At 44.7% G+C, this 18,566-nt stretch overlaps 1 protein-coding gene across 11 annotated transcripts in view; it reads right to left on the bottom strand.

The window, feature by feature from the left end:
• GATAD2B (GATA zinc finger domain containing 2B) overlaps positions 1-18,566 on the bottom strand; it is a 118,863-nt gene that overhangs the window by 14,254 nt on the left and 86,043 nt on the right. For 6 of the 11 annotated variants that reach the window (XM_077945999.1, XM_077946051.1, XM_015109702.3 and 3 more), the window contains 2 exons: positions 9,890-10,225; positions 833-962 (listed from right to left, as the gene is read on the bottom strand). In XM_077945999.1, coding sequence (XP_077802125.1) covers positions 833-962; positions 9,890-10,224 — 465 coding nt within the window. In that variant the 5' untranslated portion in view covers position 10,225. Of the gene's footprint in view, positions 1-832; positions 963-9,889; positions 10,240-11,234; positions 11,543-13,513; positions 13,574-14,865; positions 15,002-18,566 lie in introns of all 11 variants that reach the window. The other 5 variants (XM_077946031.1, XM_077946012.1, XM_077946028.1 and 2 more) reach the window with 5 other exon arrangements.

The following is an 18,566-nucleotide window of genomic DNA, read 5'->3' as shown; positions in this document are numbered from 1 at the left end:
AGGTACTCAAAGAAATGCTTACAGAATTAAAGGAGAGACCACATATAAATGCTAATCAGTCAGATTCCTGGCAAAAAGAAGAATGACTAAAGAGAAACATTGTTTTTTTTGTTTTGTTTTGTTTTTTGTTTTTGAGACGGAGTCACGCTCTGTCACTCAGGCTGGAGTGCAGTGGCGCCATCTCAGCTCACTGCAAGCTCCGCCTCCTGGGTTCATGCCATTCTCCTGCCTCAGCCTCCCGAGTAGCTGGGACTACAGGCGCCCGCTACTACGCCCGGCTAATTTTTTTGTATTTTTAGTAGAGACGGGGTTTCACCGTATTAGCCAGGATGGTCTCGATCTCCTGACCTCGTGATCCGCCCGCCTTGGCATCCCAAAGTGCTGGGATTACAGGCGTGAGCCACAGCGCCTGGCCACACTGTCTTCTTTTAAAATAAATATTCCTAAATCTCTTAAAGCCACATTTCCTCTAGATATACACAAAAACTTAGGAATCCCTTCATACTCAGGTACTCAGGTTAGAGTGCAGAAGGTATCCTTCTAGCCAAGGGTTTACTTTATATGACTTAATTATGAACTTTTGTTTTCATTTTTCAAAGATAAATAACATTGAGTATAATGGCCTACACACATGCTTTTCAAACTGTCGTCTCCACTTGATTCTAACAGTTCCTTTTAAAAGCCCTTGAAGTCGAGAGTCACTATAAAGTTTTCATCAATGGGTATTTATATCCAAACAGTAAACAGTCAAAAAACAGAACTAAGACTCTTGAGGAATTAAATAAAATAGAAGGAGTGTAACATGAAAAAAGAAATTCTTCTTTCTTTTTACCTTAAACATCTCTAGGTTGGCTGCTTTGAGTCTTTCTTCCATTCTGGAACTGGAACGGGGACTGGAAGCCTCATTGTCAGACAAAACAATGATGTCTGGTGAGGGAGTTAGCCTTCCTCGCTCTGGCTCACTAGACAAGAAAAGGAAAAAATAAGCTATTTCCAACAAAAGTTAAGAAAATTTCTTATCTATGCTGAATTAAAAAAAATCCAAGGGGGGCCGGGCACGGTGGTTCACTCCTGTAATCCTAGCACTTTGGGAGGCCGAGGGGGGTGGATCACCTGGAGTCAGGAGTTCGAGACCAGCCTGGCCGACATGGTGAAACCCTGCCTCTACTAAAAATACAAAAATTAACTGGGCATTGGGGCACACGCCTGTAGTCCCAGCTACTCAGGAAGCTGAGGCAGGAGAATCTCTTGAACCCATGAGATGGAGGTTGCAGTGAGCCGAGATCGCACCACTGCACTCCAGCCTGGGCAACAGAGCAAGATTTCATCTCAAAAAAAAAAAAAAAAAAAGAATAGTCTATCCCATCAAGAGTAGGTACTGACGAATACACAAAAGAAGGAAGTATTAATAATTTGACGGAATAGTGTCAAGCATAATGTCTACAGCCTTATAGAAAAGGATTAAACCTCCAGAAACAAATACATTGAACTTGCATCTACTTACCAGAGTTTTATCCAGCATCTTACCTCAAAGAGTCTAGAAATTACTTTGAAATCTAAATCTCCCACATTGGTTCCTCTTACTCCTAATCCTATTTACTAGATAACTCTAATTTAGGTTATTCTGGGGTTAGCCTTAAAAGCATCATGCTTATTTGTGTAAGATGATAAAAAATGGCACATACTGCTTCAGACCTAGTAACAAGAATTCCAGAAACTCTAATTGCTTCAGGTTCCCAAATCAATGACTGTATTTTCTAATTCTCCTCTGACTTCAAAGATACATTCCCAGATCCTACCTTCCTTGAGATTGTCAGTGTAGTTGGGAGTATTTAGGTCGATTGTTCTTTGGTCCTTTTTTTTTCCCCTCTTGAGATAGGATCTCACTCTGTCACCCAGGCTGGAGTCCTGTGGCCCGATCACAGCTCACTGCAGCCTTGACCTACTGGGCTCAAGTGATCCTCCCACCTCAGCCTCCTGAGTAACTGGGACTATAGGCATGTGCCACCATGCCCGGCTAATTTTCATACTTTTTGTAGACATAGGGTCTTACTATGTTGCCCGAGCTGGTCTTAAGTGACCCTCCTGCCTTGGCCTCCCATTTGGCCTTAAATAATCAACTTAAACCCTTAATGATCACAGATCACTAGCTGTCCACTTCTCAGGGTTTCTTGTCCTAGCTGCTGTTGGCACATGGAATTTTTTTTTTTTTTTTTTGAGGCAGGGTCTCATTCTATTGCCCAGGCTGGAGTGTAGTGGTACTTGCTGCATTCTCAAACTCCTGGCTCCAAGAGATCCCCCCGCCTCAGCCTCCTGAGTGCCTGGATAATTTCTGAATTTTTTGGAAAGTGGTGGGGGTCTTGCTATGCTGCCCAGGCTAGTCTTGAACTCCCAGGTTCAAGTGATCCTGCTGCCTCAGCCACCCAAAGTGTTGGAATTACAGGTGTGAGCCACCATGCCCAGTCAGGACATGGATACCTTTTGAACAGGGCAACCCTGATCACTGGAATAAGCATTCAATTTCTCAACAGGGTAAATCTGAGTTGCTAAAATCAACCAAACTTAGGTAAGGAAACAGAATAGGGGGACAGAAAGATAAGAATGACTATCTTGTGAACTATTATTAAGTTTGTCTAGATTGCCGGCCATAGACACAGCAAGCTGAGAAGGTAGAAATACAGAAAAAGAAACCACTAGAGGGAGAAAAGAGCCTTTCATTCTCTAACCCCGAATATGAGTAGTAATGGTTAGGCCTGAATAAAGTGTCTGCATTCTTTTTTTTGAGATGCAGTCTGGCTCTGTCGCCCAGGCTGGAGTGCAATGGTGTGATCTCAGCTCACTGGAACCTCCATCTCCTGGGTTCAAGCGATTCTCCTGCCTCAGCCTTCCCAGTAGCTGGAATTACAGGTACTCGGCATGGCGCTTGGCTAATTTTTTTTGGTATTTTTAGTAGAGATGGGGTTTCACTGTTTTGGCCAGGCTGGTCTCAAAGTCCTGACCTCGTGATCCGCCTGCCTCTGCCTCCCAAAGTGTTGGGATTACAGACGTGAGCCACTGTGCCCGGCCTGAATTCATTTTTAAAGTGTGATTTACTTCTCATATCTATATTCCTTTATACTCCCCGTCTATGATTAACATGGGCAATTTTGGGTGGGCAGATCACTTGAGGCCAAAAGTTTGAGACCAGCCTGGCCAACATGGAGAAATCCTGTCTCTACTAAAAATACAAAAATTAGCCGGGCATGGTAGTACATGCCTATAATCCCGGCTATTCAGGATGCTGAGGCACAACAATCACCTGAACCTGGGAGGCAGAGGTTGCAATGAGCCAAGATTGCATCACTATACTCCAGCCTGGGTGACAGAGCAAGACTCTGTCTCAAACAAATTAAAAATAAATAAAAAATAAATCATGGGTAATTTTGGAATCTGGAAGATTTTTCATGTAGAAGCTCTTTCTATTCTGGTCCTGGCTGGATATATATATTACAAGTTATTTCTAAGGTAAGGAATTCTTCCTTGCTCAAATGAGTGCCACTTACTGTTTAGGAACTGCCCGCCCAGTGCCAAGACAAACAGAGACATTACTGGATAGAGATTTGGGAATTGTATGCCATTTATCAGGAAGTTATATCTGAGAACAACTTTAAGTGATTATTTTATTCCCAGATATAAACACACCAGTATTAGGTAGATAGCACAGATAAGGCAAAGCCAAAGTCTTTTTTGAGTCGGACTCTTGCACTGTCACCCGGGCAGGAGGGCAATGGTGCAATCTTGGCTCACTGCAACCTCTTCTGAGGTTTAAGTGATTCTCCTGCCTCCCGAGTCGCTGGAATTACATGTGCCCGCCACCACACCTGGTTAATTTTCTGTATTTATAGTAGAAATGGGGTTTCACTATGTTGGCCAGACTGGTCTCAAACTGCTGACCTCGTGATCCATCCGCCTCAGCCTCCCAAAGACCTGGGATTACAGGCATGAGCCACCGCGCCTAGCCTCTTTTCTTGTATTTATTTTTGCTTTTATTTTTTGAGACAGGGTCTCACTCTGTCACCCAGGCTGGAGTGCAGTGGTGCAATCGTTCGTGGCTCACTGCAGTCTCAATCTCCTAGGCCCAAGAGATCCTCCCACCTCAGTCTCCTGAGTAGCTAATTTTTAAATTTTTTGTAGAGAAGGGGTCTCCCTATGTTACTCAGGCTGGTCTTAAACTTCTAGGCCCAAGTGATTCTCCTGCCTTGGCCTCCCAAAGTGCTGTGATTACAGGCGTGAGCCATCATGCCCTGCCTCATTCCTCAATTTTCAAAAACTAATGAGCTAGGATTCTGGCCTCATTTGTTAAACATTCCCAGAGAGAAATTATTTTGCTCTTTTCCTAAACATACATGTAATTTACAACACTGGGGGTAGTTAAGTATGAACTCCTACCTATTAGAGAGATATTATTAAAAGCCCCACTTGCTGTGACATCACTTGTGACTTAGTCTGGCATATTCTCAGAAGCTATAAAGCTCTTAATCCTTATCCCAGTAGTAAAAACAACTAAGCTGAGAACTGCCGTGTCTTTCTAGAATTTCAAAACATTAGTAGCGTTGGTTTCATACATACTTTATTTCACAGGTATCATAACTTGACCAACTGATGGTAAAATAAGCTATTTAGGCTATTATGACATGGCTATTATGTTAAGAACTTCTCTTGCCTTCTGCTTTCAAATTCTTTCATCTTTTCTTGGTAGAGATGAGGTACCACTATGTTGCCCAGGCAGATCTCAAATTCTTGCACTCAAGCAATCCTCCCACTTTGGCCTCCCTAAGTGCTGGGAATACCGGCATGCACCATTGCACCCAGCTCTTTCCTCCTTTTATCACTATCAAAGAAACTATGGTTCTCCTTGCTGGGAATGTATCAGTTTTGCTCACTGTTGGTTTTTTGTTTTTTTGTTTTTCTTTTGAGACAGGGTCTTGGTCTGTCGCCCAGGCTGGGAGTGCAGTGGTGCAATCTCTGCTCACTACAACTCTGCCTCCTGGGTTCAAGCGATTCTCCTGCCTCCCTTCCAAGTAGCCAGGATTACAGGCACCCGCCACCACGCCTGGTTAATTTTTGTAATTTTACTAGAGACGGGGTTTCACCATGTTGGCCAGGCTGGTCTCGAACTCCTGACCTCAGATGATCCTCCTGCCTTGGCCTCCCAAAGTGCTGGGATTACAGGTGTGAGTCACTGTGTCCAGTAGTCTTATTCATTATTATACAACATCTCAGGGCTAAATGGAAATAACTGTCAGTATATCTGGAGTCCCAAGCTTCCAGAGGATTGTGTTTCAAAAGATCACCCCATGTTGGGTACAGCGGCCCATGCCTAATAGTTCCAGCTACTCAGGAAGCCAAGTGGGGAGGACTGCTTGAGCTCAGGAATTTGAGGAAATAGTGCACGACAGTGCTTGTGAACAGCCAATGCATGTCAGCCTGGGCAACAGAGCGACACCCCATCTCTTTAAATGATTTTTAAAAATCACCCCAAAATAACATTTTTAAAAAAATTGTTGGGTTTGGCTGGGCATGGTGGCTCACGCCTGTAATCCCAGCACTTTGGGAGGCCAAGGCGAGTGAATCACAAGGTCAGGAGATAGAGACCGTCCTGGTCAACATGGTGAAACCCCATCTCTACTAAAAATACAAAAATTAGCTGGCGTGTAGTCCCAGCTACTCAGGACGCTGAGGCAAGAGAATCGTGTGAACCCAGGAGACGGAGGTTGCAGTGAGCCGAGATCGTGCCACTGCACTCCAGCCTGGCCAACAGAGCGAGACTCCATCTTAAAAAAAAAAAAAAAAAAAAAGGCCGGGCGCGGTGGCTCAAGCCTGTAATCCCAGCACTTTGGGAGGCCGAGGCGGGTGGATCACGAGGTCAAGAGATCGAGACTATCCTGGCTAACATGGTGAAACCCCGTCTCTACTAAAAATACAAAAAACTAGCCGGGCGTGGTGGCGGGCGCCTGTAGTCCCAGCTACTTGGGAGGCTGAGGCGGGAGAATGGCGTGAACCCGGGAGGCGGAGCTTGCAGTGAGCCGAGATCCGGCCACTGCACTCCATCCTGGGCGACACAGCGAGACTCCGTCTCAAAAAAAAAAAACAAAAAAAAAACCTTGGGTTTTCAGGAAGTCTGACTTTTTAACATATACTGTCTGTATCTGCAATATAATACAATTCCAATAGCACTAATGAGATCTTACCAAAATGTCTACAGAAGCAGGACTGAAAACAGGAAAAAAAAAAACTGTGTTAACAAAGTTTCTATGAAAAATGTTGGGCCCGGCATGGTGGCTCATGCCTGTAATCCCAGCACTTTAGGAGGCAAAGGTGGGCAGATCACTTGAGTGCAGGAGTTAAGAGACCAGCCTGGGTGACACAGCAAAACCTCGTCTCTACTAAAAATACAAAACAGTTACCCAAGTATAGGGGCACACGCCTGTAGTCCCAGCTACTTGGGAAGCTGAGGCAGGAGGACTGCTTGAGCCTGGGAGGTGGAGGTTGCAGTGAGTGGAGATCATGCCACACTGCACTCCAGCCAGGGTGACAGAGTGAGACCTTGTCAGGAAAGGGAAAGGGAAGGAAAGAAAAATGCATTTAAGAGTTCCAATTTGGGATGTGAAGAATCCACCTAACATTTCTTTAACTCTTTGTCCCCAATGAAGTAGGATAAGTTACTTGCTCCAGAAGGGTAAGGGTGATTATAAAAGCAAGTAGGTTACTCAGGTTCATGATCTCATTCACCAACGTCCTTTTCTTTCAAGCAATCTAAAAATGAACCTATTTATATAATATTCTGCTGGCACTACCTATAAATTACAAGTATTTTTCTTCTCTTCAAGGACCTCTAGGGAATCTGCCTGAGGTTTCCTAAGAGTTTTTTGTTGTTGTTCTTTTTGCTTTTTTAAAAAATTGAGATAAGAGTCTCACTCTGTCGAGGCCAGGCGCGGTGGCTCAAGCCTGTAATCCCAGCACTTTGGGAGGCCGAGACGGGTGGATCACGAGGTCAGGAGATCGAGACCATCCTGGCTAACACGGTGAAACCCCGTCTCTACTAAAAAATACAAAAAACTAGCCGGGTGAGGTGGCGGCGCCTGTAGTCCCAGCTACTCGGGAGGCTGAGGCAGGAGAATGGCGGGAACCCGGGAGGCGGAGCTTGCAGTGAGCTGAGATCCAGCCACTGCACTCCAGCCTGGGCGACAGAGCGAGACTCCGTCTCAAAAAAAAAAAAAAAAAAAAAGAGTCTCACTCTGTCGCTCAGGTTGGAGTGTAGTGGTGCGATCTCAGCTCACTGCAACCTCTGCCACCGGGGTTCAACAATTCTTACGCCTCAGCCTCCCAAGTAGCTAGGAACACAGGTGCGTGCCACCACAGCTGGCTAATTTTTTCATTTTAGTAGAGACAAGATTTCACCATGTTGGCCAGGCTGGTCTCAAACTCCTGACCTCAGGTGATCCACCCACCTCGGCCTCCCAAAGTGCTGGGATGACAAGTGTGAGCCACCGCTTACTAAGAGTTTTTAAAGTTACTACCAAGAATAATGTTTGCTTGTGGAGCGTGGTTTAAAAAAATAATCCTCGGACAAGACCAGTAAGGAGACATCAAAAGGTAGAGAAAGTAACATGTGTAAGGTTATAACCATTCCTTTCTTCTTCATTCTCCATCAGTTCAGCTTTTTAGAGATTCTGCTTTGGATCAGTCCTACAACAAACTCAGCAAGGTCATTTGGAGGGCAACTGAACACTGAAGACTAATTCTCACAGCTATCAGCTGTTTCTGAACTATTTATAAACTGAATGTTTTTGTTTTTGTTTTTTTCAGAGGGAGTCTCGCTTTGTCACCCAGGCTGGAGTGCAGTGGTGCAATCTCGGCTCACTGCAACCTCTGCCTTCCGGGTTCACACCATTCTCCTGCCTCAGCCTCCCAAGTAGCTAGGACTACAGGCACCTGCCACCACGCCTGGCTAATTTTTTGTATTTTTAGTAGAGATGGGGTTTCACCGTGTTAGCCAGGATGGTCTCGATCTCCTGACCTCGTGATCCATCCGCCTCGGCCTCCTAAAGTGCTGGGATTACAAGCGTGAGCCACTGCACCCAGCCTAAACTGAATGTTTTAAAAGCTAGGGTTGGCTGGGTGTGGTGGCTCACATCTATAATCCCAGCACTTTGGGAGGCCGAGGTGGGAAGATCACCTGAGGTCAGGAGTTCGAGATCAGCCAGGCTATCATGGTAAAACCCCATCTCTACTAAAAATACAAAATTAGCTGGGTGTGGTGGCACGCGCCTGTAATTCCAGCTACTCATGAGAGTAGAGAGGCAAGAGAATCACTAGAACCCGGGAGGTGGAGGGTGCAGTGAGCCGAGATCATACCATTGCACTCAGGCTGGGCAAAAAGAGTGAAACTCCAACTCAAGAAAAACAAAAACACACACACACACACACACAACTAGGGTTATAGGCTGGGTGTGGTGGCTCATAGGCTGGGTGTGGTGGCTCACGACAGTAGTCCCAGCACTTTGGGAGGCCAATGTGGGAAGATCACCTGAGGCTGGGAGTTTGAGACCAGCCTGGGCAACATAGTGAGACTCTGTCTCTACAAAAGTATTCAAAATGTAGCTGGGTGTGATGATGCACACCTTTAGTCCCAGCTACTTGGGAGGCTAGGGCGGGAAAATAACCTGAGCCCAGGAGTTGGTGGTTACAATGAGCTATGATCATGCTACTGCACTCAAGACTGTGTGACAAAGTGAGACCTTATCTTAAAAAAAAAAAAGAAAAACTGGACGGGTGCGGTGGCGCACGCCTGTAATCTGGCACTTTGGGAGGCCAAGGAGGGAGGATCACTTGAGCTCAGGAATTTGAGACCAGCCTGGGTAATATGGCAAAAACCCCTTTCTACAAAAATAGAAAAATTAGACGGGCATGGTGGGATGTGCCTGTAGTCCCAGCTACTCGGGGGTGGGGTGAGTTGGGGTTGAGGTGGGAAGATCGCTTGAATCCAGCGGGTCATGCCACTCACTACACACCAGCCTGGGCAACAGAGCAAGACCCTGCCTCAAAAAAACAAAACAAAACAAAACAAAAAACAAAACCAACCAAAACCACCAAAAAAACTCCTAAAAAACAAAAAGAAAAAAAAAAAAAACCCCAAACTAGGGTTATCTGTACTATGATTCACTGCACAGGTAGACTCAACCATTGGCCAGATCCAGGTATCTCTCCTTACCGTGTGCTCTACAGTTTCAAGTACTCAACCTTGAGAGACACCAGAAAAAAAGGCCTGGGAAAACACGTTTGCATGTGTGAGTGAGTGAAAGAGAGAGTAACATATATGTACAAATGAATGTATATGTATATGGGGGAGCTGGGGGAAGTGGTACAGATACAGCAAGAATGCAGAGACTTACCACATGAAGATAATTTGCTTTCTGACACAAGAAAAGCTAGGCCCACATTTTTGGATGCCATAAAAGCTGGGACTCCACAATAAATACATCCTAAAACTCCTGGAATTATCTGACAAAAAGACTATTTTTCTCCTCATAAGATGGCCATGAAGATTAGACTGAAGGTATACATTAACTCACTTCCATTTGGCCTATCAGATATCTAGTGGCCCCTTTATCTAGAAATGACCATTTTTTCTCTTAAGAGTAAGAACTATGATTCTCTGTAGGCTAAGCAGTTTTTGAGGCACCTGGTTTCATTTGGAAATAAAATGAATTTATGGTCAAACTCGATGATGTATCTTCTTTTAAGAATCTTTAGGATGAAAAATACCCTCCTCTCACTGGAATTCATTCCATTTTCACAGGCTTTATGAGATGACCCTATCTCTGGAGGCAGTTGAACTGAGCCATACCTCCGTCTAGCACTCATATCCACAGGCTCATCATTGATGTTTTCTTTGCCTGGCCTTCCAGCAGTCCTGTTGTCTCCATGAGGCCTGAGATTCCCATTAAGTTTTTCTTCATAGCCCTTGACACCACTGCCATCCTGTTTGGTGGGTAACTCATGTGGCACCTCAAGATTTGCCAAATCCTTCCTTTTGAGCAATGCCAACATTTTCAGACGTTCCATGGCCTCGTGCCCCTCCATTTTGAGTCGCTTTGCCAGGACATCATCTCGCTCATCTGCTGGGTCCAAGCTCCGCTTCAACAGATTCAAGCGAAGAGCATCTTCTGTCATTCGATCCATCCTATGGAAAGAAAACTACAAGTAAGATCAGAATAAAGTCCCTTAAATAGTATAAAGTTACAAGAATCTCTCTTTCTCTCTCACACACACACACACACACACACACACACAGAGTTCAAAGTTAACTAAGCTAATGTCCTGATATTGTCCTAGAACATCTATATTAAAGGAGAGCTCTCCATTCAACCTCAGCAATTTAAGTAAACTTAAATTTACATAAGTGAGGCCTGTTGATATTTGCCCTGAATTCTATATGGATATAGACTGAAAACCTTTTTTTTTTTTTTTTAGCTTTTATTTTATTTTATTTCAAGGGTACACGTGCAGGTTTGCCACATAGGTAAACTGCATGTTACCAGGGTTAGCAGATTCAAAATCTGAAGAAACTTAAGATGCTTTTTAAAATGAAGAACTTAGGTGGTTAGCCTGATAAGCAGCACTATTTTTTTCTTTACTCATGAAGCAAAATTGATAAGCTAATTAATCATTATCTTCCCTTTTCACTTTGATTTTTTTTACACTAACAAAATCTAAATGTAGGCCGAGCATGGTGGCTCAACTTATATTCCCAGCTCCTCCAGAGGCTGAGGTGGGAAGACTGCTTGAGCCCAGGAGTTCAAGACCAGCCTGAGAAAAATCGTGAGACCCCATCTCTACAAAAAAATTAAAAATCTGTCAGGCATGGTGGCACATGCCTGTAGTCCTAGCTACTTGGGAGGCTAAGGTGGGAGGACTGCTTGAGACCAGGAGGTTGAGGCTGCCGTGAGCCTGATCGCCCCACTGAACTCCAGCTGGGGTGATACAGTGAGGCTCTGTCTTAAGAAACAAACAACAAAAAATTCAAATGCAAATTCAGATTTAGATTTTCTCCAACACTTTCAAATCCAGGGTTGTTGTCCTGGTAGGAAACAGTACAGATAAAATAGTAAGAAAATCTTTTAAGTCAAAGAAACACAGGTTAAAATTGCTACTTATATTAACCAGGTCAAATATTTAGTAAGTTACTTTACCTTCCCAAGTTTCAATTTCATTTGTAAAAATGGAGTGCTTAAAATTTTCTTCTATTCCAGGGCTGGGCACAGCAGCTCACACCTATAATCCCAGCATTGGGCTGAGGCGGGTGGATCACAAGGTCAGGAGTTCAAGACCAGCCTGGCCAAGATGGTGAAACCCCATTTCTACTAAAAATACAAAAACTTAGCCGGGCTGGGTGGCGGGCGCCTGTAATCCCTGCTACTTGGGAAGCTGAGGCAGAGAACTGATTGAACCCAGGAGGTGGAGGTTGCAGTGAGCTGAGATCTTGCCACTGCATTCCAGCCTGGGCAACAGAGGGAGGGAGGGAGGGAAGGAAAGAAGGAAAGAAGGGAGGAAGGAAGGAAGGGAGGGAGGGAGGGAGGGAGGGAGGAATAAAATAAAAAAGATTATTTTCCAGTTGCAATTAAAAAAAAAAAGAAAAAAGAAACAGGGGCTGGTAGGCCGGGCGCGGTGGCTCAAGCCTGTAATCCCAGCACTTTGGGAGGCCGAGACGGGCGGATCACGAGGTCAGGAGATCGAGACCATCCTGGTTAACACGGTGAAACCCCGTCTCTACTAAAAAATACAAAAAACTAGCCGGCCGAGGTGGCGGATGCCTGTAGTCCCAGCTACTCGGGAGGCTGAGGCAGGAGAATGGCGTGAACCCGGGAGGCGGAGCTTGCAGTGAGCTGTGATCCGTCCACTGCACTCCAGCCTGGGTGACAGCGCGAGACTCCGTCTCAAAAAAAAAAAAAAAAGAAACAGGGGCTGGGTGCAGTGGCTCACGCTTGTAATCCCAGCACTTTGGGAGGCTGAGGTAGGTAGATCACTTGAGGTCAGGAATTCGAGACCAATCTGGCCAGCATGGTGAAACCCTGTCTCTACTAAAAATACCAAAATTAGGCATGGCGGCGCTTTCATGTAGTCCCAGCTACCTGAGAGGCTGAGGCATAAGAATCACTTGAACCTGCAAGGTGGAGGTTGCAGTGTGCAAAGATTTCACCACTGCATTCCAGCCTGGGTGTGACAGAGTGAAACTCTGTCTCAAAACAAAAACAAAACAAAACCAAAAAATGAAACACACACCTTTTATTATTTATTTATTTGAGATGGAATCTTGTTCTGTCACCAGGCTGGAGTGGAGTGGTGAGATCTCAGCTCACTGCAACCTCTGTCTCCCAGGTTCAAGTGACTCTCCCGCCTCAGCCTCCCAAGTAGCTGGGACTATGGGTGTGTGCCACCACGTCCAGCTAATTTTTGTATTTTAGTAGAGACGGGGTTTCACCATGTTGGCCAGGATCGTCGCAGTCTCTTGACCTTGCGATCTGCCCGCCTTGGCCTCCTAAAGTGCTGGGATTACAGGCATTAGCCACCATGCCCGGCCTGTTTTTATTTTTATTTTTGAGAGATAGGGTCTCACTCTATCACCCAGGCTAGGGTGCAAGTGGCACAATCATAGCCTACTGCAGCTTCAAACTCTAGGGCTCAAACAATCCTCCACGCCTCAGCCTCCTGAGTAGCTAGAGACGCATGCCACCACACTGGGCTAACTTTTCAGTTTTTTGTAGGACAAAGTCTCACTATGTTGCCCAGGCTGGTCTGGAACTCCTGGGTTCAAATGATCCTCCTGCCTCAGTCTCTCAAAGTGCTGGGGATTATAGGCAGAAACACACCTTTTAGAGACAAGAGAAAAGTCAGAACCCAAACTTCTGAATTTTGGGGTAATGTTTTTTAATTCCTTCTCTTTTTAAAGAACAGCTTTAGCAGCCATAAAAAAGAATGAGTCCATGTCCTTTGCAGGGAAGTGGATGAAGCTGGAAGCCATCAATCTCAGTAAACTAACAAAGGAAGAGAAAACCAAACACTGCATGTTTTCACTCGTAAGTGGGAGTTGAACAATGAGAACACATGGACACAGGGAGGGGAACATCACACACCTGGGTCTGTCGGGAGGTGGGAGGCAAAAGGAGGGAGAGCATTAGGACAAATACCTAATGCATGTGGGGCTTAAAACCTAGATGACAGGTTGACAGCTGCTGCAAACCACCATGGCACATGTATACCTATGTAATAAACCTTCAGTTTCTGTGCATGTATCCCAGAACTTAAAGTAAAATAAAATAAAATAAGAAGAGCTTTACTGAGATATAATTCACATATCATGCAATTTACCTATATAAAGTATACAATTCCATGTTTAGCATATTCAAAGCTGTGCAACTATCATTATAATCAACTTTAGAACATTTTTATCACACTTCACCTCCCAATTTACCTCTGAAAAATATCTTCAGATGGAGGCCGGGCATGGTGGCTCACGCCTGTAATCCCAGCACTTTGGGAGGCCGAGACGGGCAGATCACGAGGTCAGGAGATTGAGACCATCCTAACACAGTGAAACCCCGTCTCTACTAAAAAATACAAAAAACTAGCTGGGCAAGGTGGCGGGCGCCTGTAGTCCCAGCTACTCGGGAGGCTGAGGCAGGAGAATGGCGTAAACCCAGGAGGCGGAGCTTGCAGTGGGCTGATATCCGGCCACTGCACTCCAGCCTGGGCGACAGAGCGAGACTCCGCCTCAAAAAAAAAAAAAGAAAAAAAAAATCTTCAGATGGAGAGACTAGAAAGTGGAGTGCTACAGAACACCCCCCTAACTCTATAGTTAAATGTCTTTAGTACTTCAATCAGCACTATGTAACTGAGAGTAGTAACTGGGCATACTATGGTAAGTTGGGGAGGGTAGGAAAAGTCTGCCACTCAACTGATTATACACCTAGATGCAAAAAGTATAGCCATGCCTCATTTTATTGCATTTCACTTTATTGTGCTTTGCAGATACTGTGTTAAAGGAAGACAAGGCCAGGCACAGTGGTTCACACCTGTAATCCCAGTGCTTTGGGAAGCCAAGGCAGGCGGATCACTTGAGGTTAGGAGTTCAAGACCAGCCTGGCCAACATGGTGAAACCCTGTCTCTACTAAAAATACAAAAATTAGTCGGGTGTTGTGGCACACGCCTATAATCCCAGCTATTTGGGAGGCTGAGGCAGGAGGATCGCTTGAACCCAGGAGGCAGAGATTTCAGTGAGCCAAGATCGCGCCACTGCACTCCAACCTGGGCGACAAAAGCAAGACTCTGTCTCAAACAACAACAAACAACAACAACAAAAAACGAATGTTTGCGGTAACCCTGTATTGAGCAACCCTAATGGTATCATTTTTCTAACAGTATGTTCTCACTCTGTCTCTGTGTCACATTTTGGTAATGATCAGTATCTTTAATATTACTATTTTAATTGTTTTGTGGCACCATTAACTGTACTCAGAAGATGGCAAACTTAATAAATGTTGTGTGTGCTCTGACTGTTCCACAGACTGGCTGTTCTCCCATCTCTCTCTTTCTCCAGCTTCTTTACTATGAGACACAACAATATTGAAGTTAGACCAATTATTAACCCTACAAGGGTCTCTAAGTGTTCAACTGAAAGGAAGAGTCACACGTTTCTCACTTTAAATCAAAAGCTAGAAATGATTAAGCTCAGCGAGGAAGCCTTGTTGAAAACCAAGATGGGCTAAAACCTAGCCCTCTTGCATGTAACAGTTAGCCAATTGTGGCCGGGTGTGGTGGCTCACGCCTGTAATCCCAGCAGTCTGGGAGGCCGAGGTGGGCAGATCACGAGGTCAGGAGCTCGAGACCAGCCTGTCCAACATGGTGAAACGCCGTCTCTACTAAAGATACAAAAAATTAGCCAAGCGTGGTGGCATGCGCCTGTAATCCCAGCTACTCAGGAGGATCATGCAGGACAATCACTTGAACCCAGGAGGCGGAGGTTGCAGTGAGCCAAGATCGCGCCATTGCACTCCAGGCTAGGCGACAGGGCGAGACTCCGTCTCAAAAAAAAAAAAAAAAAAGGTTAGCCAAGTTGTGAATGCAAAGAAAAAGTTCCTGAAGGAATTATTAAAAGTGCTACTCCAGTGAACACACAAATAACGGCAAAGTGCAAAGGCTTTACTAGCAATATGGAGAAAGTTTTAGTGTACTGGCAAGATCAAACCAGCCACAACATTCCTTTAAGCCAAAGCCTAATTCAGAATCAGGCCCTAACTCTCTTCAATTCTGTGAAGGCTGGGAGAGGTGAGGAACCTGCAGAAGAAAAGTTGGAAACTAGCAAAGGCTGGTTCATGAGGTTTAAGAAGTCATGCCATAACACAAAAGTACAAGGCACAGCAGTAGCCAAGTCCTGATGTAGAAGCTAACGCAAGTTATCCATAAGATCTAGCTGAGATAACCCACAAAGGTGACACATTAACAGTACATTATTTTCCCTTTTTAAAATTTTCTAATTTTTATTTTAGATTTAAGGGATACATGTGTAGGTTTATTAAATGGATATATTGCATAATGCTGGGGTTTGGGCTTTTACTGAACCCATCACCCAAATAGCTAACATAGTACCCAATGGGTAGTTTTTCAACCCTTATCCCCCACTCTATTCCTCCCCTTTTTGGAGTACTCAGTATCTACTGTTTTCATCTATAAGTCCATGTGAACAGTACATTTTCAATGTAGACAAAATAGCCTTCTACTGGAAGACTTTCATAGAGAGATGCCAATACCAGGCTCCAAAGCTTCAAAAGACAGGCTGACTATCTTGTTAGAGGCTAATATGGCTGGTGACTTTAAATTGAAGTCAGTGATCATTTACTATTCCAACAATTCTAGGGCACTTAAGAATTACGTTAAATAAACTGGGCATAGTAGTGCACGCCAGTAGTCTCAGCTATGTGGTAGGCTGAGGCAGCAAGGTTGCCTGAGCTCAGGATTTTGAGGCTGTAGAACACTATGACTGCACCTGTGAATAGCCAGTGCACTCCAGCCTGGACAACACAGCAAGACTCCATCTCTTAGAAAAAAGGTAAGAATTAGGCTAAATCTATTCTGCCTGTACTCTCTCAATGGAACAATGACGTCTGGATGACAGCACATCTGTTTACAGTATGGTTTACTGAATATTTTAAGCTCATGGCTGAGATCTACTGCTCAGAAAAAAGATCCCTTTCAAAATATTACTGCTCACTGACAATGCACCCAGTCACCAAGAGCTCTGATGGAGATGAACAAGGAGATTAATGTTGTTTTCATGTGGCTAACACATCCATTCTATAGACTATGAATCAAGGAGTAATTCTGACTTTCAAGTCTTCCCATGTAAGAAATATTGCTGGGCATGGTGGCTCATGCCTGTAACCCCAGCACTTTGGGAGGCCGAGGCAGGTGGATTACCTAAGGTCAGGAGTTTGAGACCAGTCTGACCAACATGGTGAAACCCCGTCTCTACTAAAAATACAAAGTTAGGCGTGGCAGCACATGCCTGTAATCCCAGCTACTTGGGAGGGTGAGGCAGGAGAATCGCTTGAACCTGGGAGGGGGAGGTGGCAGTGAGCCAAGATCATGCCACTGCACTCCAGCCTGGGCAACAAGAGCAAAACTCAGTCTCAAAAAAAAAAAAAAGAAAGAAAAAGAAATATTAATATATTTTAGGCCAGGCATGGTGGCTCACACATGTAATTCCAGTGCTTTCAAGGCCCAGGTGGGAAGATCACTTGAGCCCAGGAGTTTGAGACTGGCCTGGGCAATACAGCAAGACCCTGTCTCTATACAAATAAAAATTTTAAAAACTTCCTGGAAATTATTTACCATTGCAGGAGGAAGCAAAACTATCAACATTTTTCTTTCTTTCTTTTTTTTTTTTTGAGACAGAGTTTTGTTCTTGTTGCCCAGGCTGGAGTGCAATGGTGCGATCTCGGGTCACTGCAACCTCCACCTCCCAGGTTCAAGCAATTCTCCTGCCTCAGTCTCCTGAGTAGCTGGGATTACAGGCATGTGCCACCCCAGGCCCAGATAATTTTGTATTTTCAGTAGAAACAGGGTTTCTCCATGTTGGTCAGGCTGGTCTCGAACTCCCGACCTCAGGTGATTCACCTACCTCGGCTTCCCAAATTGCCGGGATTACAGGCATGAGCCACCACGCCTGGCCTAAAACTATCAACATTAACAGGAATTTGAAAGAAGGTGATTATAACTTTCACAGATGACCTTTGATAGGTTCAAGGTTTCAATGGAAGAAATGACTGCAAAAGTGGTAGAAACAGCAAGAAAACTACAATTAGAAGGGAGCCTGGGCAAGGCACAGTGGCTCATGCCTGTAATCCCAGCACTTCGGGAGGCTGAGACAGGAGGATCACTTGAGCTCAGGAGTTTGAGACCAACCTGGACAACAAAGTGAGACCCCATCTCTACAAAAAAAAAAAAAAAAAATTAGCTGGGCACCGTGGCATGCACCTCACTCAGGAGGGTGAGGTGAGAGGATTGCATGAGCCCAGGAGTTTGAGGTTACAATGAGCTACGATCATGCCACTGCACTCGAGCTTGGGTGACAGACCACAACTGAGACTCTTTAAAAAGCAAAAACCAACAAACAAAAAAAATTTTGAATGGATAAGGAATTGCTTCTTATGGATGAGCAAAGAAAGTGGTTTCTTGAGATGGAATCTACTCCTGGTAAGATGCTGTGAACACTGTTGAAATGACACCAGAAGATTTAGAATATTCCATAAACTTAAGCTGACAAAGCAGCAGCAGGGTTTGAGAGAAATGACGCCAATGTTGAAAGTAGTTCTACTGTGGATAAAATGGTATCAAAGAGTACCACATGCTACATGAAAATCTTCCACGAAAGGTAGCCAATCCATGTGGCAAACTTCATCTTATTTTAAGAAACTGCCAGGTTGGGCAGGCACGGTGGCTCACGCCTATCATCTCAAAAAAAATAAAAAATAAAAAATTGTCAGGTTACCCCAACCTTCAGCAACCACCACACTAATGGGTGAGCAGTCATCCACATGAAGGCAAGACACTCTACCAGCTAAAAGATAATGACTTACTGAAGGCTCAGATGATTGTTAGCACTTTTTAGCAAGAAGGCTTTTTTATTTAAGATGTATACATTGTTTTTTTAGACATAATCCTATTGCACTTAATAGACTACAGCATAGTGTAAACATAACTTTTTTTTTTTTTCTGAGACAGAGTCTCACTCTGTCACCCAGGCTGGAGTGAAGTGGTGCGATCTTGGCTCACCGCAACCTCCGCCTCCCGGGTTCAAATGATTCTCCTGCCTCAGCCCCGAGCAGCTGGGACTACAGGTGCGTGCCACCGTGCCCAGTTAATTTTTGTATTTTTAGTAGAGACGGGGTTTCACCATGTTGGCTAGGATGGTCTCGATCTCTTGACCTCGTGATCCACCCGCCTCGGCCTCCCAAAGTGCTGGGAT

Source organism: Macaca mulatta, chromosome 1 (genome assembly GCF_049350105.2).
Source record: "Macaca mulatta isolate MMU2019108-1 chromosome 1, T2T-MMU8v2.0, whole genome shotgun sequence".
Taxonomy (NCBI): Eukaryota; Metazoa; Chordata; class Mammalia; order Primates; family Cercopithecidae; genus Macaca; species Macaca mulatta.
This window is presented reverse-complemented; position numbering and strand designations above follow the sequence as displayed.